The sequence below is a fragment of the Talpa occidentalis genome, unplaced genomic scaffold, assembly GCF_014898055.3.
Source record: "Talpa occidentalis isolate TD23 unplaced genomic scaffold, MPIMG_talOcc4v2.1 talOcc4.7, whole genome shotgun sequence".
NCBI classification, from domain to species: Eukaryota; Metazoa; Chordata; class Mammalia; order Eulipotyphla; family Talpidae; genus Talpa; species Talpa occidentalis.
The window spans coordinates 6,787,967-6,809,592 of NW_023605083.1; the positions used below are offsets into that span (position 1 = coordinate 6,787,967).

Consider the following 21,626-nt stretch of genomic DNA (forward strand, 5'->3'; position numbering starts at 1 on the left):
GGGGACACCTTCCCGCTTCTTCCCTCTGGGTCCCTGGGGCCTACGAGCTGGCCGTGGCTGGGGGGGAGCCATTTTCTCGCTGGCCCGTGGCTCCTGGAGCAACGTCAGCCACGGCGAGGTTCCCAAGAGCAGCGTGGAGAGGCCCCGCGGCAGCTGCACCCCCCGAGCATCGCCCAGCCCGCACGCATGCGGGGCCCGCTTGCCAGAGGCCCTGTCATGCGTGTGTGGCCAAGGGCAGACATCCAGGCCACACGAGCGTGCACCCTGGGGAGCGCCGGCTCCCTGGCACCCTTCTCTGGAGGGGCCTGTGCTCTCCTGCAGGCTCCTCCAACTCCACAGGAACAGATGGCGTATGGGCTTCAAGCTCCTCTGCTATCCGGCCTCTGTTTCCTCATCTGCCCCTGGCAATACCAGCCCCCAGAGGTCAGCATGGGGGCCATGCCCCTCTTTCCTGGTCCCCTTTCCTGGCAAGCCAGGCCACTGTGATGGAGGCTCTGTGCCAGGCAGAGAGCAGGAGGTCACAGTGGCTCCCTGCCTGGAGCCCTCAGAAGAACCAAGCTTTCAGCCAGCGGTCAGGGCTCCAGACTCTTCCCCAAAACCCTGGCTGCGATATAAAATAGGTCATTGGTGTAATCCTGGCCAAATTGGCCTCTCGCAGATCAGCTAGGCCGCGCTCCCCAGGTCTAATTATCCCATATTTGGTCAATAAACCATTAACACAGCGCCACGGATGTTAATAACCGTTTCATGAAAAAGTCGGTGTAATTTATGAGATCAACACTGGTTAGCAAAATTAATAAATATTTCATTCGGCAAGATTTATCCCAGAGAGCTCCCGACAGGTGGACCGAGGGCCCTGGGGCAGCCCCAGGGAGCCAGCAGTTGGGGGAGAGAAAGCCCCGCTCTCACTTGGGCCAATAAACATTTACCTCAAATCCTATCGCCATAAATCCGCAGGCTGGATGAGGGAGTCCAGTAAAACCTGACTTAACATTATGTTCTGGCCATTAACAATATTTATATAGATGTCACTTCAGGGAGGGTTAGAGTCACCAGGCAGGGCCCAGACACCGTGACAGGAGCCAAGTCAGGCTCCTCTGGGAAGGTTGGTGCCCAGAGAGGCCAAGGGCAACAGAAAGAGCCTCAGATTGATTCTCAGACTTCTCCATGGTTGGCAATTGTGGCTATGTCACCTGGGGCAAGTTTCTCAATCTTTCAAGCCTGTTTCCTCATCTGTAAAATGGGAGTGTTGCCACAGCCACCTCGTGGGCTGCTGAGGGCATTAAGTCATATAACAGAGCCATACCTGGCACAGAGTAAGCGCCTACCCAGTGGCCACTGCTGTGACAGGCATTGCCAGCAGAGGCAGCCAGAGGCCTCAGCCCACTGCTCCAATAGAGAGCAGCCCTGCTGGGTGTACTCAGTCTTCAAACCAAGAATCTAGAATCTATTAGAGGCTACACACACATTGTCTCTAACCCTACAATGATCCTATAGGGTGAGCACCCTATAGGGGAAACTGAGGCTCAAAAAGGCAAAGTGATTTCCCCAGGAGCAACCAGCAGGAAATGTGGGAGCTAGATGCAAACCCCAGTCGGTAGCAGCAGGTCTGCCCTTCATGCCACTCTGCACCCCACCCTGGGAGAGCTCTGGTCCCCACCAGCTCAGGAAACAGCACACCTGCTCCTCTCTGCCCTCCCATCAGCCAACCCTGAGCCCTGGGCAAACAGTCCCTGCCCAAACAGATGCCAGGTCCTGTTGTGGCTAAAGAACTTTCTAAAAGAACCAATTTCTTTTCCATGGGGAACTTTCCACCAGGCATTGATTTTCACTCTCCCTGCCTAGGGTGGATTTGATTTGCGAGGAGAAGTTCTTTCAGGAGGCAGAAGCAATTGTGTGAAATGAAAGCGCTGAATGTGACAGGCTCATCTGCTGCTGAGACCAGAGCAGGGCTGAGGAGTGGGTGGGGGTATGCGGGTGGGAGGCTCCTCTGCGACCTTGACACAGAACCCTCCTTGGCACAGAACCCTCCTTGGACGCCTGGTCTGGAGGCACCAACAATTAGGCAAAGGTCAGCTCCACTCCGGCTCCCCCTGGAGGCGGGTGGGCTGGGAGGGGGTCCCCCTCTCTGCAAGGCTTTACAAGCTACCCCTCAAAATGAGACCCAGAGCGAGGAGGTGGCATGTGGGTAAGGCTGGATCTTTCCATCTTGATTCCCACTCAGTTTTCTTCATTTTACTCTGCTCTTATCTCACATGATTATTTTAACAAACCCAGGAAGCTGGAAAACAGACCCTGGTTCATAGGGAATGTTCAGTAAATATTGGTGAAGGCATCATTATTCCCATTTTACAAAGAAACTGAGGCTTACAAGGGCTGGGTAACTGGCATTGGAGGGGGTGAGCAGCTGGTGGGAGCTGGCTGAGGTTTTAAAAGGTGAGTGTTGAGTGAAGAGGAAGGGGATGCGGTTGCCCCCAGGGAGGTGCAATTAGGAGGGTTTTGTCATCATCCTGGTGAGGAGCCGTGGCTGGACCCAGAGTGGAACCAAGAGGCTGGTGGGCAGCCAGCCTCTTGTGACGTCCCGTTCCCCGGTGGCTTGGCCTGAACCACTGTGGGCCCAGCACCTACTGTGCACTGAGCACCTACTGTGCACTGAGACAGAATACCCCCCCAAGGGCTGCTGCCCTCATGGCAGCTACAGGCTAGTGTTACGCCAGACTGGAAACAAGTAAACAGGAATAAAACATGAGGGACTGAGAAGTGGCCAGAAGGACAGAGGGTCCCTGGGGGATCTGCCTGGCAGGTGGGGGCAGCATCTTCAGGAGCTGACAGGGCCGCAGAAGGAAGAGAGGACAACCTCAAGGCCGCAGCACTCGGGGCAGGGGGATGAGAGGGAGCAGGCCCCAAGGGAGGAGCCTCCGGCTGCTTCCAGAAGGTCAGGGATCTGGGTGGCTAGGCTGAGTGGGCCAGGGAAGCGGAGGGAGCTAATGGGGAGGGAGGGTGGATGCAGGGCTCTGAAAACACACTTGGGGCCTCTGGGTGTGGAATTCCAGTGACCAGGGGGTAGGAGCAGCTCCTGACTCCCCAGCACCCACAGAATGAGTATGGGCCCCGTCTGAGGATCTCGGGGCACCTTAGTGAAGAGAACAGCCCTCCCTGAGCTGCGTTCTAGCAGGGGGACAAATGCAAACGTGAGCGCTGAGTAAAATGTGGGCTGTGGTAGACACTGTGGGGGTACCGGGGGGAAAAGGAAAACAGGGTGAGGGGGTGGGGCCAAGTCACAAGATTAAATAGTGTCAGGTGGGTCTCACTCAAAGGTGAGATTCCAGAAGACACACGAAGGTGGAGAGCGAGGGAGCCACACCTGAGGAAGATTGTTCTAGGCAGAGGAAGGGGCTGTGCCAAGGCCCTGAGGCCACTGGGATTCGAAGAACTGGCTGCCGAAGACCGGACCCGAGAGGCGGGCAGCAGAGCATCTTGGACTTTGGGCCCAGAGAGAGACGTGACAAACCCAGGGAGGCAGAGAGGAGTCTGTGAAGTAACGCACAGCAGACATTAGCCAGGCCAGCGCATCCTAAGTGCTCAATTAATAGGAGTTCGGATTGTTGCTTGTTATTGCTGCTCATTTTATGACTCCTAACCATTTCGGGGAGGTTGGAGGATGACTTCGGGCCTCACCTTGTGGTGAGATTTGAGTGACCCAAGCTGTCTCCGACCAGCTGGGGGGCGGCTCCCTCTCTGCTCAGAGAATTTTCCAGGCCCTCAGGAAGTTTGGGGAGTAATGGGGTGGGGCCGCCATCACAGTGGCATTAAATCAGACCCCCCGCCCTCGGCTCCGGAAGAAATAGCACCAAGAAGTTGTTAATACCTTTATTATGGGCTGAAATGTATTCACGATATTAAAAGACATCCCATTTCTGCCCCCCGTGTCACATCTGAGATGTAGCGGAGATAAATGATATATCACCGCACGAGATCTACCGAAACCATTAGTAACCATGACATTTTGACGTCAGATTTTTAAAAATTCCTAAGTAATCTTTTTGATTTATGAAATGCTGTCTGGGTTCATCGAGAGAGATCTCAGATTTATCACCGCCTGGTTAGAATTATTAATGATTTTCAATTTGTAAATCTGAAGTCGAGAAAAGTCTGTGGGTAAAAACTCCTGCTGACGAAGGCCCAGCCTCTCCTCCAGCCAGAGTTCAGCTCACAGAGAGTCCATCTCTCCAACATTCCCTGCACTGGACATTGTCTCCCAGCAAAGCTTGTCCAGCTGCAGCATGCAAGACTGTGGCGGGATCAGCTACAGGACCAGCTCTGGGCAGCAGCATCAGTCCCACTTCTGAGGAGCACCGCCATCAGCCCAGGCCTGGACTGTTGCTCCAGCCAGTCAAGAGGGACAGAGCCCAGGGCAGCTCACCATCCCAGGGCCCCTGGGGTCTGGTTCAGGCCTCAACTTCAGCTACCAGCCCCTCACCCCACCGAAGAGCCTGAACTAGCCCCTCCTTGCCAAGGCAAGAGGGCCCATCTTGGATGAGAGACCACCTTGCCTATCTGTCTTGTTCACCTCATCCCCATCAAAGTTTCCCTCTGCCCCCCCACCCCCATCCCAGAAACTACCCTGACCTGGGCAGGAGCCAGGGAGCAGCACTGCTGGACACCCCGCATCTAGGTCTGGTGCCTAAGACCTGAATCAGGCTTATCATCCAGCTGGTGCTCCGGACCACACTAGACACAACTCCAATGCCCAGTGCGCTCACCAGGGTGGGTGTTAGCATCCCCCGGGGGTTCACCCCAGAGCAACTGATTGGAAACACCAGGAGGTTCCAAGGTACAGCCAGGATGAGAACCGAGCCCCTATCTCACCATCATAGGGTTCCTTTCCTTCCTGTGACATTTCAGAGGGAGGTCATGAGCCCCTTGAGAAACTCAAGCTTGGATCAACAAAGAACTTCAATCCTCTGAGCCTATTTTAGACAGCTCGACGACATCAAGTAGATGACTCTTGCAGTATCGGGGGTCAGGCACAGACGATAAGAACTCATTTTTGCCCCCCCCCCAACTTTAAACAGTAAGGATTCCGACTGCCAGATTCATCCAGGCTCAGGATCCGCCAGTCAGGTGCAGCAGGTGGCAATGGGACAGGGGATTGTGGTAGAGAGGATTTGTCGCAGCTACAATAGTAAATTAATACAGACTTTGCTACCTGGAATTGGGGTGCTGCTGTAACAAAATTTAAAAATCTGGAAATGGCTTTGGAATGGAGCAAAGGCTGGAAAATCTTTGGGAAACATGATAAAGGAAGCCTCGGTTGCCTTGGCCAGACCAGTAGTGATGTGGATGTATGTGCTCCTTGCTAGGGGAGTGTAGATACAGGAGATAAGGAAGCTAAAGGGTGAAGGGTCAGGAAGAAGAGAGAAGCGTAAAGCTTTCAGTGGTGGAGTTTCGGATGTGACCAGGCCAAGGTATGGGTGTAATGGAGCAAAGATGGACCACATCCAAGTTGTGACTGTTAAGGACTGGGGACTCAATAAAGGTTCACATGGACATTCAAGTATTACACTGTGATGGGAGAGCTGGAAGAAAGACAGATCGTGCTCCAGGACCGGAACAAAACAGTGATGATGGTGGCGACAATGACTGTGATGGCGATGTTGGCGACAGTGATGATAGTGATCATTGGACTCCTGGGCCGAGGCATTTTCCATGAAACCACACTACCTTTCTTCTCAATTCACTAAGCACAAGAGAGTATAGAATTCCTTCCAGAGAAGTATAGAAATTTCCTTCCAGAGAGTATAGAAACTTCCAGAGAAGTTTTTTTTTTTTTCCTTTTTTTTGTGGTACTGAGGAGTAGTGACGATGATAATGGCAGTGGTGGTGATTATATTGATGTTTGTGATAGCAGTCGTGACAATGGTGATGGTGGTGATATTGATGGTGAGCATGATGATGGTGGTGGTGATGGTATTGATGGTGATGACGGTGGTGGTGACGTGATGGTGGTGATGATGGTAATGGAAGTGAGGCAACTTGTTTAAAAATCTGCCTAAGTCAGTGACTCACCCAAGGTGAATTGTTCCCTGTTCACAGCAACCAGAAGTTTACACCCTGAATACAGGGGTCTGGACTCATGCTCCGGGGGAGACATTAACACCTTGGCATTTGGAGAGATGCCTTGAATACCTACCTCCTACCTAGGCATCAGGCCAAGCAAGGGAATGACACTGGCATGTCCCCAGGGAAAGGGGAGAACGTTTGGAACTTGACTCAAGCCTAAGTAGAGTCAGAGGAGTGCTCTGTGGAGCCAGCGCCTATTCCTGGGCCACCAACTGGAGGCCTATGATGATGGGACTCTGGATCATGGCCTTGAAAGATGCAGAGAGGGGCCCTACAGTGGGCTCTGGAGTCAGGGGCAAGGTTGTCTTAGCAGAGTCATGTCCAGGAATCCTGGTGCAACGAGGTGGCACAAGTAACACACAGCAGCAGGGTCCTAGCATCCCCCAGCCAGAGCACCAGGGAATGTCACACCCACCTGGGGCCCTGGGGAAGCAGGAGGGAGGCCCTGATGACTGGGAGCAGACATCCAGGCACCAGACCCAGGCTCCATTTAATTATTTTTTAAAAGAATTATTTATTTATTTATGCATACAAGATGCATCTGATAAAGAACTATTATCCAAAAACACACAAAGAACTCTTAAAATGCAACAATAAGAAAACAAGCAACCCATTAAAAAATGGGCAAAAAACCTGCACAGACACCAAAGAATATATAGAGATTGCAAATAAGCAAAATGAAAAGATGTTTAACATCATAGGTTATTAAGGAATTGCATATTAAACAACAATGAGATGCTACGACATGCTGCTCAAATCCAGAACGCTGACAGCACCAAATGCTGACACAGACATGGAGCAACAGGAACTCTCACTCATAGAAGGTATTGTCAGAGGTCCCTTACAAAACTAAACATATTCGTATCATATGATCCAGCAATCTCACTCCTTGATATTTACCCAAAGGAGCGGAAAACATAGAACTTGCATAGAACTTGCAAGAACTTGCACACAAGAACTTGCATATGGGGGGTTATAACAACTTTATTCTTAATTACCAAAACTCAGAAACAACCAGATGTCCTTCAGTGAGTGAATGGATAAATTAACGATGGAACAGTCAGACAATGGAATATTAATTAGTCCTGATAACAAGCTACAAAAAGACATGGCGGAATCTTAAATGCATTTTATTAAGTAAAAAAATCCAATCTGAAAAGGCTATCTGCTGTATGATTCCAACTGCATGACATTCTGGAAAAGGCAAAACTCCAGAGGTAGCAAAAGAATATGTGGTTTTCAGGAGTTGGGGATGACTAGGCAGAACACAGAGGATTTGGGAGGGACAGCGAAACTACTACAATAGTAGACACATGGCGTTCTACATTTGTGCAAACCCATAGGCTGCGAAACACCAGCTGTGAGCCCTAATGTAAACTATGGACCTTGGAGGATAACGCGTGTCAATGTCCTTTCATCAGCTGTAACCAAACAACCCAGGGTACAAGATGAATAGAATGGGGGAGGTTGTGGAGTATGTTGCAGGGAGGAGGCATACAGCAAGTCTCTGTCCTTTCCACTTAGTTTTGCCGTAAAAAGTAAACTTATTAGGACCTCCCCGGTGGCACAGCGGTTGAGCGCTGGGTTGCGAAGCTGCCCGCAGCCTCTGCAGCACTGGTTCGATCCCCGGCTCCTCCCCGGCCACCATAGGAGGGTCCCACATGGCGCGCAGACCTCTCCTGCCGCCCGCTGCTCCCCTCAGCAGTGTACTTCGGTCCTTCTGCCTGCTCTGCTCCCCGCTCTGGCTCTGGTGAATTCTCTCACCCTCCCGCGCTTCTGACTGTACCCAGTGCTTGTATAAATAAATAAATCTTTAAAAAAAAAAGGTAAACTTATTAGTTTAAAAAAATCAAGGGGAAGAAGGAAGGAAGGGGAAAGAAAGGAAAGGGAAAGAAAAGGAAGGTAGGACGGTCTGACTTAGTCCTTGCGTCTTGGAGGGCGGCACTTCACCTGGATGGGACTTTCTGTTGGGAAAGGCCAGATCCCTGGTTCAGATGGAGAAAGTTTAGACAAAGTTGGGGTTCTCATAGGAAGGACCTGGTACCAGTGAGGTACCTGAGCATTTTGATGAAGAAACTTACAAAACCTTATTGGATGACATTAATCTAATGAAGTAAAAATGGATAAAGTGTTTGTGGATTAAATGCCCCAATATTTAAAAGACATCAATTCTAATGTGATGTAGATCAAAATCCCAATAGATTTTTTTTTTTAATGACAAGCTGATTCTAGAAGTTATGTAGAAATGCAAAGGGCCTAGAGCGGTCAAGATATTCCTGAAGAAGACCAAGGTGAGGGAACTTGTCCTATGAGATAGCATGACCAGTTCTAAAGCTCTGACTGTTAAGCCCCCCGGGATCAGTGGAGATAGACGTAGAGTCCAAAGGCCACGTGAGCCAGCACAGACCGACTCACATGTGGCCAACTGATGCAAGATGGAGGTGACATGGCCAATCAGAACCTGCCACTAAATGGAACAACAAGACCCCTACCTCACACCATCCATAAAAAGCAGCAAAGAGGGGAAAGGTGCTTAACCACTCATTGAAATGAAGCATCACATTCCTATTTATTGAAACACCCTAAAATAAATAAGCAAAAGGCAAACAACATTCAAAAATGGGTAGAAGGCCTCAACAGGGACTTTGCAAAAGAGAAAACGCAAGTAATCCATAAACAGGTGAAGAGATGTTCGAGCTCATTAGCAGTCATGGAGATACAAATTCAAACCATGTTGCTGTATCGTCTAACCACCAGGTTGGCGAGGGGAGAGGATTTTTAACAAGCATGTGGGTGTGGACATGGTGCAGCCATTTTGGAAAACAATTTGACCTCCCCGTCAAAGGTGAGCAAGAGCATATACTCCAAGCCAGCAGCCCCACTCTGGGGGCAATCTGGCAAGTATCTATCAGAGCGAATGGGACCCCACACTCCCACGGGGTTTTAGTGACTGTCCTACGCCCCCTCCTCTCTCAGCCAGGCCAGGTGCATCTATTCCTCCAGGCCCTTCCCAAGTTCGTGCTCTGGGAGAGGAGTTGCTCCTCCACCACCATTGGCTCTTCTTTCTGCAAGTGGCACCCCCAAAATTCCCCCACACACCTTGTGCAACACAAATCTGTGGGGCTATTTTGCAAACTTCCTCTCGCCAACCTCTTTAGCAAAGGCATCTCAGACTCATACCCCAAACAGAGCTTGTCTCTCTTCAACCTCTACTTTCCTCTCTACAAAATGGGTGGACAGCAACAGTCCATGTCCGCAGTGGGCTGGACTCAGCAGGAGCTGGTAGGGAGTGAGCCGCTGGGTGAGGTGGGTGGTCCACTGGGAAAAGTCACTCCCGTCCTCAGGACGCATCCTCCCTTCTGCCTTGTGGGACCTCTACTTCCTTCGTGGTTCCCCATCCAGGCCGCACCTCTCTCCTGGCCTAATTCCACTCATCTCTGCAGAAGCGCTCCTCTACCTCCACCCATAAAGACCTTTCCCGAGGCTTCAGATGTATCAACAAATAGTTCCCAAGAGCTAGAGTTACCAAATAGAAAGCATCATTTTTGGTTTGGGGGAGCTGTGGTGAAGGCGACAGCCCCAGCTCCTGGAGGAGAGGTAGTTCAGGCACAAGTGTGGGAGGAGAAAGGCAGGGCGATCTCCCACTGCCCAGCTCACCACCAGCAACCAACGTGCGCTTGGCACGGAGTAGCCCCCTAATAAATAAAGGTCGAACACAGAACCGAGCAACTGAGGTGCATGCAGATCGCACACGCAAACATAGAAGCCGACACACACGTGTTCCCATGGCCGCACACCCATGCACACACACAAACACGTGTGGGTGAATGTCAACAGGCCGACCCACCTGCACACGCAGGCCGTCCCTGCCTGGCCCAGCCCAGCCGGCAGCCTCCCGCACGCGGAGGCTGCCTCCCGCACAAAGCTCATTTATTTTGATTTATGAATGTTACAAAAATAAACCTGAGCATCTTCTTGGGGATTCTGTGATCCTGACACGGGTCCCCACGATATTGCTTTTCGCTCCTGGTTACCTGAAATTAGCAGAGTAATTCAGAATCTGCATCTTTATTTAAAAGAAAAAACTGTAGATGCAGAATTATAAAAATTTAATATGCTCCCAGGAAAATGAAAAATGAGAGGTTGTGATCTCGTCTAACACTTTCAAATGTGTTTATTAATTCATGTTTTAAATCATAAGTTTCATTCGGTGAGAGCCATGCACAGCAATAAGCCCGTTTTAAAATATTAATGAATAAACAATATTTCTCTATTGAAATATAACATGCTTCTTTGAACAATGGACCACCAGTAATAAATCAAAACCAGGAGAAAATTGCATTTCATATTTAATACAAGTTGAACTCTGCCTTTTTATAAATGATATCTTTTTTGTTTAATTGGCGTCAGTTCAGATCTAGCAGATTGCTAATAAAATTCTGGATTTCCATATTTAATGATGCGTACACTTTCTGCTGAAATTTCACCAGGAAAAAAGAATCAGCCTTTTATTATCTCCTGAGATGGTGGTAAGAGGTGAGACCTCGGCCTGGGTCCAGCACCGAGGCCTGGAGGGGGGTGGGTGGCAGGCGGGAGCAGGGATGGCAGAAGCCAAGTCACCCCTGCACCCTGGCTTGGCCTCTGACGCCCCTCTGGTGACCGGAAGGGACCACTGCAGCCAGCAGCAGGGGCCAGGGGTCCCTGTCATCTGGGACATCATATCACTGCCCGATGGGCCGGCACTGCAGCGGCAGCTCACTTAACCTCTGACCTCCCTGAGGAGGAAGCAGGAACAAGGTCCCCACTTCGCAGATGAGGAAACTGAGGCCACCGAGAGGTGGCAGGACTCAGCGCGACTCTAGAGCCCCAGCTCCTCACACCACCTCACGTCACTTTGAAGGAGGTGCATCCTCCTGGGGTCAGGAGCCCTGGGGGGCATCCACAGGGAGTGAGAGGACACGAGCTGGAACTGAGGGCAGGTGCCCACCGGCCCGTCAGAGACTGGAGGGCAGGGCGAGGCTCCAGGGCCTCACTCGCTCCTCTTCCACGGCTCCCGGCTCCCGGCTCCTGGCAGTGCCGGGGCTAGGGGAAGCGAGACCCAGGCCTTAAGAGAGATGCCCCGCGGTCTGGGGCAGAAAGGGCTCACCGGGGGCGGACTCTCTCTCGTGCGGGGCCACGGTGCTCTCCTGGCCTTGGGCTACACAGCCTCGGGGGCGGCGAGGCTTTGCTGGGCTCTGAGGGCTGGTCCAGCCAGGGCCTTGGTGGCCCCGTGGGAAGCAGGCTCAGGGCACAGGCTGAGTCTGTGACGGCTGAGTCTTTAGGCTTGGGGCTTTCCTGAGAAGGCCCGAGAAGAGAATGGCCAGGAGCAGAGGGAGCAAGTGTGGGTTGTGGTTTCAGACACGCCCCGTCTCACAGGGATGCCGTCTGGATTTGGCTAAGGGGCTGTAGTGTCCTCCTCTGTAGAAAGGAGGGGTAACAGGCCCTTCCTCACGGGGATGCTGGGAGGACGCAGAGGGAGCCTGGGCAGAAGCGGGCAAGAATCCACAGGGCAGGGGCCTCCCTGGTGGCGCAAGGCGTTAAGACGCCACCTATGAAGCTGTCTGCAGCCTCTGCAGCATGTGTTTGATTCCCGGCCAGGGAGAAACCACATGGCACAGCAGACCTCTCCTGCCTCGCCCGCTGCTCCCCCAGCAGTGCATTTTGTCAGTCTGCCTGTTCTGTTCCCCCCTCTGTCTCTGGTGAATCCTCTCACCCCCGCACCTCTGGCCTGTGCCCCAGTTCATGTATGCATGAATAAATCTTTAAAAAAAAAAAAAAGAATCCACAGGGCAGCTGTGTCGCTGCAGCTCCACTAACGGCCTGGTCTCTGCACACGTTCCCCTCCCCCCCACAGGCAGGTCCCTTCCCTGTCCGTACACCCCCACCCAACCCGCTCCTGTCTCCTGGCCTACCTGCTCCCCAGGTCTCTGCGGGGACTTCCAGCAGGGGATGTAAATCGCTGCAGACCGGACAGGGCTGGCCAGGCTGTGGGAGGACTCGGTGACCTGGGCTCAGCCCTGTGGGACGGCGTCCACCAGGGACATCGGGTGTGGAAGGAGGTTCCAAGTGGAAGTGAGGAAACTGAGGCTCAGGGGCCATCAGGCCTCACCCAAGGTCACACGTACCCAGGTGGCCCTGGAGGCACAGACAGCTCAGGGGCGTGTATGTGGGGATTTCCCTGGTACCTCACCCCAGAGGGGACTCGGGTTGGAGGTTGGGTGGCCCTGGCCCAAGTTCTCAGGACCCTTCCCCGCCTCTCTTCTTCCCTCGCCCGCTCTCCAGGTCTCACTACCAGCGGCTGCTAAAATGGATCACAGGGCACAGGCCAGTTCTGTGGGAGATTTGACCCTTAAATCCCCCGTGTGAAAAAGGGATGATCAGCACCCACCATTTGGGGCTCCCCGGGGTGATAAATAAGAGTGTAAACAGGTAAAGCACCGGGCCTGGGCCACCCCACAGATGTTCAATAAACCGTCGTGTCAGCCCAGCGAAGCTTCCCGCCTCGTGACACCGGCACACGTTTTGCACCCGAAACACCAGCTCTGGGAGACGGTCCCCGAGCCGCTGTCTGGCCCCAGGAAAGGCGGGTGCTGCTCCAGAACATGGCCCTGCCGCCCCCACTCCCGGCACACCCCGTGGGAGCCCCAGGCCTGCCCCGCGTGTCCATGGGCACCAGGCGGCGTGTGGACAAGCCCCCGGCCGTGAGGGCGGCTTGCAGGTGGTTTCCTGCTGTTATTTTTGACTTTAGGGGCCCCGACTTCTCCAGCTGCGGGGCTCGGAAGCGACCATCCGTGCCAATACCTTCCCAGAGCACCTGTTTCTAACCCGAACTAGGCCGAGGGGCTTGGCCTCTCAAGGGCTGGGGTCTGATTTCATCCGCTTCCAGGTCGAGCCCCTTGTCCGATGCTCGCCCTGAAAGGAACTCCGTGAAAAGCTACCCAGTCAGCCCAGTCCGTCAGTTTGGCGGGAGAGCGAAGAAGCCCGAGTTCCTTACCTACAGAGCGAGGCTGCGCAGGCCTTCGCACCTCAGCAGGGAGCCCACAGGCCAGGGTCGCGCAGCCCCGCAGGGAAGGAAGCGGCCGCTTCGCTCAGGCGGGCCCGGGATACAGCAAGCCGCGCACCCTTCCCTCAAGGGCTGCTCGTCAACCGCAAACGCTGGCACGTGTTTCTCTCCACAGACGGGTCCGGGATAAACACTGAGATGATTCTCAGGGATTGTGTTTCTAGATATGAAAGAAGATGCATTTTCTGTGCATGTGTGTCATTTCCACAGGATATTTTCGTAAGGCCACACAGCAGAGATGCCTTATGGACAGATAAGAAAGGCTGACCCGTAAGCTAATTGAATCATGCAAATAACTACTTAGCCAGGGGAGAAATTCCCACAGGCAGGCTGTGGGAGCCCGCGCGAGGGAGGACAGCTTTGGAGGGCAATCTATTTTATAAAGTTTACTCTCCCCGTGTAACTGCCTCAAGATTAATGGGAGTGGTGGCCCTAGACTTGGTTTTGCCCGGCTCTTCCGACTGAAATAGTAAAACAGTTGTATTTATCACAGACAATTTGCTGCAACTGATTAACATTAATCTGATTTCCTGTGAGTCAATTTCCTTGAGATATAGTAAACAGGCCAATTACCTGCTATTGACTTATTTTATTATAAAGATTTAGATATTAGTGACAGCTGTGTACATAAATATACAGAATTTCTAACAGTTTGGCTAAAACAAAAATAATGTGTAATCCAGTTAAAGAATTTCTAGTTGGTTTTAACATTTTATGATTTTTTTAATTAGAAAAAAAGGTCTTTGCGTCTAATGAGTGCCAGATGCATGATCAGGTGGGAAAATATGAGCTCCCTGGCTTCAAGGCCTGTGACCTTGTAGCATCTGCTTAACTTTTCTGAACTTCAGTTTCCCAATCTACAAACATGGGGCTAGTACTTTCCCTGTGGTATACTTAGAGGATCAAGCGAGGCCAGCCATGGCGGCCCAGCAGCAGGCCGGCGGGCTGCGTGGAGGGAGCGGCGGTCAACGGGGGCTGGCCCTTCTTGCCCCCGTTTCACTGTCTTCTCTGAGTCGCTCTCCGGCAGGTGGGAGTTACAAGCCCAGGCCTGCTTCTGGGCGGGCTTTCTCCTTCGCCTGCTCTGGCTGGCTCAAGGGTAGGACTAAGAAATGGCATCAACATTTAATCATGAAAGCAAAAAGTTTATTCATGTTTGAAACTACATAGAACTACCACGAGGAAGACTTTTTCAATCCAGGGTGTAATCCAGTTAAGAAAGGAACACGAAACGTTTTTTAATACATTAGAATCACCGCCACAAATTATTTTCATGACTCAATCAGTTTCAGAATCGCATACAATACAAAAAGAGAGAGAAAGGAGGAGGCCCCAGCACACAGGGTGAATATACAGTACCGAATACTGAAATCTGAATGCATCACAATTAGTCGCTGCTTTTTTTTTTTTTTTTTTTGCATGGATTAGTAACAAGATGAAGAACATTCAAAATGTTTCTCAGTATTTACAACAGTTTTACTGATCCTGTGATAAGACCCAATGTTTCCACTCTTGGTTTTTTTAAAAGTTGCAAATGCAACCCTGATTTTTCTTTTAAAAGATTACAATGTACATTACATTTGATGAAGGGAACAAAGAGTTAATTACAAGATGCCAAAAGATAAGAAAGAGACAAACTACAGCGTGAGTATTGTTCAGAGGTAGTAAGTGAGCACTCTAAGCTACAGAACATGTTGAAATTCTATTGGTTCGTATGAGTTCGCATGAGGTAATAAAGCTGTGTTTTGATTGGTGAGATGTATAAATACTCTTTTGCTACACTATATACAACACTCCAGAGAGCAGGGCCTTTGTCGTGCCCAGAGGATGTAGCAAACCTTGACAAGCCTGTGCAGCACCCAGCGCACCCGCTAAACCCCAGACGGATCTCCACTTCACCTCTATCAGCAGCAAGTATCTTCATCTCTCAGAACAATCTAGATCCATAATTGAATTACCGAGCAGACTCTGGGCACTGGTGCTTTCAGAGAGAGAAAAGATGCTACCAGTCTCTGATCTAATTATAACACAAGCGATCGCAACACAAATGTGACGAGGAAGATTCTTAAACACAACCATCATTAACAGAGATAGCCAACAGCTCTTTTATTCCAACTCCATCAGTGATATGAAAGAAAGACAATCAAAGTCTGCGATGGAAATATGCGAGTTCAATTTAGGTGAGGTGAATCTTTGCATCTGCTTTAACGGTTGAGGTTTAAGCATATATTGTACTTTTTACCCTTAAGGCCAAGGAATTGGCAACTGTGAAACCATTCATGTAAAATATTGATAATAAATTATGATAAAATAGCTACAGGACTGTCAACAATGTTAAATCTTGGCCTAATTGGATAAAGTGCTTTTTTAACATTGTGTGTTTTTAAGTATAAATACAAATGATTATGATTCCTTAAAAAACAGATTTACCAAGTTCTCTAAGAAGACAAGGTTTTACAGTAAAGCTGTAGGTGGTGGGCTACAAAACCGCTTTCTTTCTCCCCCTATTGCTCTGAATGCGCTTATCAAGGCGTGTCAGCTCAGGGAAAGTGTGGCCAAGATCAGTTAGAGGTATCAGAGTGCACACTCCCTGGGCCTTCTGTAGGAGAAGTCACAGAAGATGGAGTCGTTGCGTCCTGCCAGCCTCCATTAGCCTGAAAGGAGAAACACAGTTCAGCGGGTGAGTGTCTACATATTCATTCTGCTCCCCAATTTAAAACACCCAGATGACAACATGAGAGCAGAGATGCATTAGCAAAATGTATTTTCTAAACCCACTTTGGCAGGAGTTTGAAGCATGTGTTAAAGTGGGATTAAATGCATGTAAAACAAATCCATCCCACCAAGTAAAGACTTGGCAATAAATCAGCAGCCGAGGGAGGGCTCCGGCTACTCCCAAGCTGGCACGAAGCTCGGCCTTTGATTGGCTGGGAAAAATAAAGTGACTTGAAAAGGAATCTTTTAAGAAGGGAGCAGTGGAGAAGCTCAATGCCACATGCCTCAGCAAAACCCTGGGCTCCAAGAAGCCCAAACTTCAGGCCAGGCTTAATCCTCATTTCCATAGAGAAGTTGCCCGGCCTTTTCCCACACAAGCCTGACAGCTAGCTACTGTAACCCTTGCAAAATGAAGGCCAGACTTTCCCTCCAAATAGGATCTTCCAGAATGAAAATGCATGAATTGCAGAGAAGCCCACACTATTCAAATCTGTATTCCAATTATCTATAACCGGAGCTCTGATTTGGGATGTTGCTGCGGCTTTTCACATGCTGCTGGCCCTTCCCGCCTCCGTCCTGCACCAGCAATAACAGCACCCAGAAACAAATTTGCCTTATGTCTTGGCCTATAGAGGCAATTGCTGAAATCAATGTCTGATCAGATTTCTGCTGTGGCAGACAGCTTGTCGCTACATATTTTTATGTCAGTCAAGAAGAGGGAGGTGCTGGGCTTGTGAGTTGGGGAACACTGAGTGGAAGTGACGGGGCGGGCCTTTCTGGAGAGAAGGGAGGGGGCGCTCGCTGACACCCAGTGTCTGCGGCACTGACCAGCCTCCAGCTGTGCCGCCCCAGACCTCCCACATGGACATGCCTGTGTGGGTTATGAGGTCCCCTGGCCCCCTATGCATCCTCCTGCAACTTCTAGAGTCCATCCAACGTGTCCTCTTTCAGGTCTGTGTCACTAGGTTGCTGAGAAGGCTCTAGATTCCCTCCCTGGATGCAGCTGTTAGATGAGCCTTGTGCTGGGAAATCCCCCCCTCTCCCAAGATTGCCTTCTGACGGATGCCTTTCTTCCAGGACCCAGGGAGAGGGGGGGATCATACACCCCAGAGAGACGACCAGGGCCAAAGGGAATGGGTTTTCCAGGCTTGAGGTTCTCAGATTCAGGTTGGGGGAGCAGAAAAAGGCTCTGGCGGCCGATGCCCCAGGCCTCGGCGCGCAGGGCTGCGCGGTGACGCCGCTGGCGTTGGTGGGGACTCTGAGCAATCCTCACTATCTAGAAGGTGAGCTGTTTTCACACCCTCAGGTATGAAAATCTCCTTAGAAAAAGAAAAACTCTTACGCAGATACAAGTCTAAAGATATTCCATCTGAAGTAAACATCATTCCTCTTTTATCCAAATTTATAAACAACAAATGTACAATATTTTTACCCAGCGTGGCAGCTGGAGGAGAGGATGTCAGCAAGCATTCTTTTTTTCAAAATAAATTAATCCTTACTCTGGTGGTTTGAGATTATGCACTGTATTATACAACAGCGCCTTATCAAGCCTCATCAGTGAAGATGGAATTCATGTCGGGAAAATGCTGCAGGCAATCACAGTTTCATATTTTATCATGTTGATAAGGATATCGCACATTCTCTGAAGCATTTCAAAACACTTAAATGAAAAAGGAGAAATGCAACTAAAAGGCTTTTTATATGGTTTGTTGTGGGTTATTATGAGTTATTTATAAACCCAAAAAGAAAGATTTGACATTTCAAACGTAAAAGATTTGAGTATTTAATAGTCCTTTTTTCCCTTTACAATTGAACATCCTCAATCACTTTTTAAATCATTAATATTTACTCGTACAGCAAGCCACTGCCCTAAAAAGGGAGAATTTTGTCCATTTTCCTCCTGGCTCCCTACCACGTCTTGTTCACTTCCTGCCTAGGCCTGGTGTCCGGATTACATCGGCCACCGCACCCCAGTTCCACCAGAGTCAGCCACCCCGCCTCAACCCCACTCCTTTTGGGGAGCTGTATGTTTTGCTGTTTTCCATCCATGTCAGAGTTGGGGAAGAAGTAAAGCCTCGGTGAACTGGTTACAAAGGTAAAAATTATTTCCTCCACAATTAAAAACTAAGAGGCCAATCCTAATGCTGACCGTGTTTTGCATCCTACATTGACAATACAGCAAATGCTCTGAAGAAGAAAATTCTTTGTTTGGTTTGGTTTGTGCATCTGTCTGGGGTTCAGCAAGGTTATCACCTTCACCTGAACTGCATTTGGGAATTTTTCCCGCTGCTTGACTGTAAGATAAATGACTTGTTTTTCACCGTCTCCCCGGAACGTGGCATGGCCAGTTGGAAACAGTGTCTTAACAGGCTGATGCTTAGGTCGCTATTGATGACAGAATGCCAGCCCCACTGGGCATCCGTGAGGACTTCTCAGGGCATCTGGGTAATGTCAAGTGTGCAGGTCCATAAAATAAAGTGCAGTAAAGATGCTGCCTATCCCACCTGCTAGCAAGATGAGAAGTCAAGTCAAATGGCCATTAATTTATTTATTAGTCACAGTTTACCCGATGCTGCTCCTATAGCTCTTCAGAGCTGGTTCCCCAGAGTACTCACATTTAAATTATGTGGACTGTACAGTGAATTTCCTCCAAGGCCATCACTGTAGCCTCCCGTCTGATTGATAACATGACGGAGGGTATCCACCTAGAAGTGAGACGAAACAAAATTCATCATCCCAAATCTATTAAAACATCATCACTTACAAAAGGAAACAATTTGAATTATGTGTGCCACGAGGGTTTAGCATCTTCAATGAAAGACAAATTTATCAATCAAATGTGACTGGCAGAATTTCAACAATTCTTTGCATATTTAAACCCACACGTCTCTGTTTTTCATGCCAAATAACATCCTCATGGCGATGGAGACTTTCCATCTACATCAAGCCAATGTGTGTGGCTGTGGGTGAAAACCACGTATAATATGTATAGTGGATCTCGCTCTCTCTCCCTCTCGCTCTCTCTCTCTCCACCCCACACACACCTATATGCATAAAAACAGGAGGATGAGAAGAGTTGAACCTGGAATAGACTCAGGTTTCTGTATTGACTTGAAAGTACAAAAAAATGAAACAGACTAATGGTTTTTAAACCTGGCACACACAATTTTTTCTGTTCTGTTGTTATAAAAGATGCACCCAACCCCTCTCCATGAGCTCAAGCCAGAGCCGAATGCATTCACAAAGTTCATCAGGTTTGAATCATCAAAAGTCACTGTTCACTTGACTTCTCGTTAAATTAAACGGGGGGTAGATGGGGCGTGTTTGGAAGTCCCCAGCACAGGTTCCGCACGGACGTGCAGACCACTTCCATGGGGTGACAGGAGGGAGTTTTGAGCCCAAACCCTACCCTGCTAGAAAGGCCCCAGTCGGGGCATTTCTCCTACCTGTGATTGCACATTGGCTCCGACTTGGGACCCTTGGTAAGAATCCCCATTCAGACTCTGCATGTTCATGAACATGTCCCCAGAATTTGGGAGGTTAAAAGAACCAGAAGAACCTGGAAAGGAAAGAGTTAAGTAGCTGAATAACAGAGAGCCACACATATAATCCTCAAGAACTAGAGGAAGGGACAGGAGCAAAGGAGCAGAGGGAAAGGCCCCACACAACATAAAGCATTTCCAGGTCTAAGAGGTGGGAAAACAACTCCAGAGAGTTGCGAGCCATGATTCATTTCGCAGCTAGGAAAGTCCTCTCCGGGGGGAAGCCCAAATAAGAAACTAAGACAAAATCAAAATGCACAGAAAAACACCCCTTGTTTTCATTATCTCCAGGACTTAGCCATGAAATGAGCTCGTCAGTATCATTAACTGCTGCGGTGGACAATTATCTGGAGGAGAAACATTTTTTTTGGAGGCACCTTCTTGGTCACACAGTCTATCTAACTTTCAATAGTTCACACATTCCATTAAAAAAAAATGGGGTGAGAAAGCATGGGGTCAGGAACACCAAAACAATCATATAAAGCCTCTTCCTTTTCTGAATTTTAAAAGGTTTATTTAACAGATCCCTTCGAAGAAGACAATGATGTGCTACTCGGGTCCATCTGCTTGGATTAGCTACATAGTTTTCATTGTTCTTCAAGTTCCTTATAATTTTTCTAACTGCCACAAATGTAATGTAAAATTTGGCCAAAGTATTGTATTGGAGCTGAGAAAGTGCATCCAGGTGTTAAGTACCAAACCCCTCACAGCTAGCCACCTACTAATCCTACCAAGCCAGCTCAGGTGCTAAAGAAATGCCAAAGATGGCAGATGAGTCTGGGGCCACACGACATAGAAAGCACACTTGTACTTCATGCTGACATTCCAGCTCCTTCCACAGAGCAACAAGTAAATCTCCCTCCTCCTGCTATTTCACTCTTGGACAGACCACTATTGACTTTAGAATGATATGGGAACAACATTTAAAGTAGTAATAGTGACAGCACTCGCCTAACTGCTGAATTAAAAACATTACAAAATGTGAAGGTTCCAGAACCTGTCAGTAATGAGTGGCACTCACTATAAACAGTGCATGCACAGGATCTACCCACCCATCCCAAGAACAGGTCTACATTTTAATATAAATCCTCCTTCACAAATCCGCTGTGCCTTTAGCTCGAGTTCCTGGTCTGTGGGCCAGGGCTCTGTGGCATAGGCTGTCTGGGCCGAGCAGGGAAGAGAGCCCCTGATACGCACCAGAATTTGGCGTGGTGGGCGAGTTGGTCTGGTTGTTCTGCACGGCCGCGGCCACTGCGTGTGCGGCTGTCACTGCTGTCTTTGCAGCGTAGAGGTTTGCTTCTTCCTGAAACTTGCCAATATTCTTCTTGTACCTGATTCGTTTGTTGCCAAACCAGTTGGATACCTACAAATTGCAGGGACACAAATGAAAGTGGAGAGAGGTCAAAAAGGGGAGTGGGAGGGGGGAGAAGTCAAACTTCCAGTAATAAGTGTTGAGCACCAAGGAGCTATCTTGGGCGACACTCAATTACTAGCCTGCGAGCACATCCTGGGAAAATGCATAATGGTTTCAGGGATTCGCTTTCTCTTTTGGCAAACCTCTCCATGCTCTTGGAATAAGATCGCTGCTTGGAGTACGTCACAGTAACAATAATATAGCTGGAAGCACTGTTCATAAAAAAAATATTCAATTAGTATAAGCCATTACTACAGTCCCCCAAAAGTTGCTGAAAAACTAAAGGGAACATTTGTTAAGTTGGGTAAATTATAAGAAATACTCAAGGATGACTTATTCTTTTTAGGGCTGGAACAATTTTGGCAGCTGGATAAGTAGAATCATGTTTGGTCTGCTGAAAGAGTAACATCAATTAATAATGGTTGAGAAATCCCATTGTCTCCTGCTTTAGAAGATCCAGAATGTCTGCCAAGATGGCGGCTCACATGCTGCCAGTTAACTCAGGAGAAGGTCACAACTTGAAAACTAAAGCATTTCCAGCAAGATCAAATGCAAACACAGAGGAGCGGCTCTAATTTTATCAGGTGCAATATATTTATTTCTTTTGCAAACTGCTTATTATATCAGTCAGTAGAAACAGAAGAGATTTTTAAGGTAGAAGAGGCAGGTTTCATCACCTTTTACTGATAGCAAACTTCAATTCAAGATTCATTGCTCACAGTTACGTGTTCAG

At 49.3% G+C, this 21,626-nt stretch overlaps 1 protein-coding gene across 3 annotated transcripts in view; it reads right to left on the reverse strand.

Annotated features, from left to right (window-relative positions):
• Window positions 1–14,346: 14,346 nt before the first annotated feature.
• Window positions 14,347–21,626, reverse strand: part of PBX3 (PBX homeobox 3) — a 195,172-nt gene continuing 187,892 nt past the window's right edge. For 2 of the 3 annotated variants that reach the window (XM_054688861.1, XM_037495242.2), the window contains exons 6-9: window positions 20,677–20,842; window positions 19,384–19,496; window positions 18,553–18,642; window positions 14,347–15,876 (exon numbers count right to left, since the gene is read on the reverse strand). In XM_054688861.1, the coding sequence (XP_054544836.1) occupies window positions 15,784–15,876; window positions 18,553–18,642; window positions 19,384–19,496; window positions 20,677–20,842 (462 nt within the window). In that variant the 3' untranslated portion in view covers window positions 14,347–15,783. Of the gene's footprint in view, window positions 15,877–18,552; window positions 18,643–19,383; window positions 19,497–20,676; window positions 20,843–21,626 lie in introns of those variants that run through there. The other variant, XM_054688863.1, reaches the window with a different exon arrangement.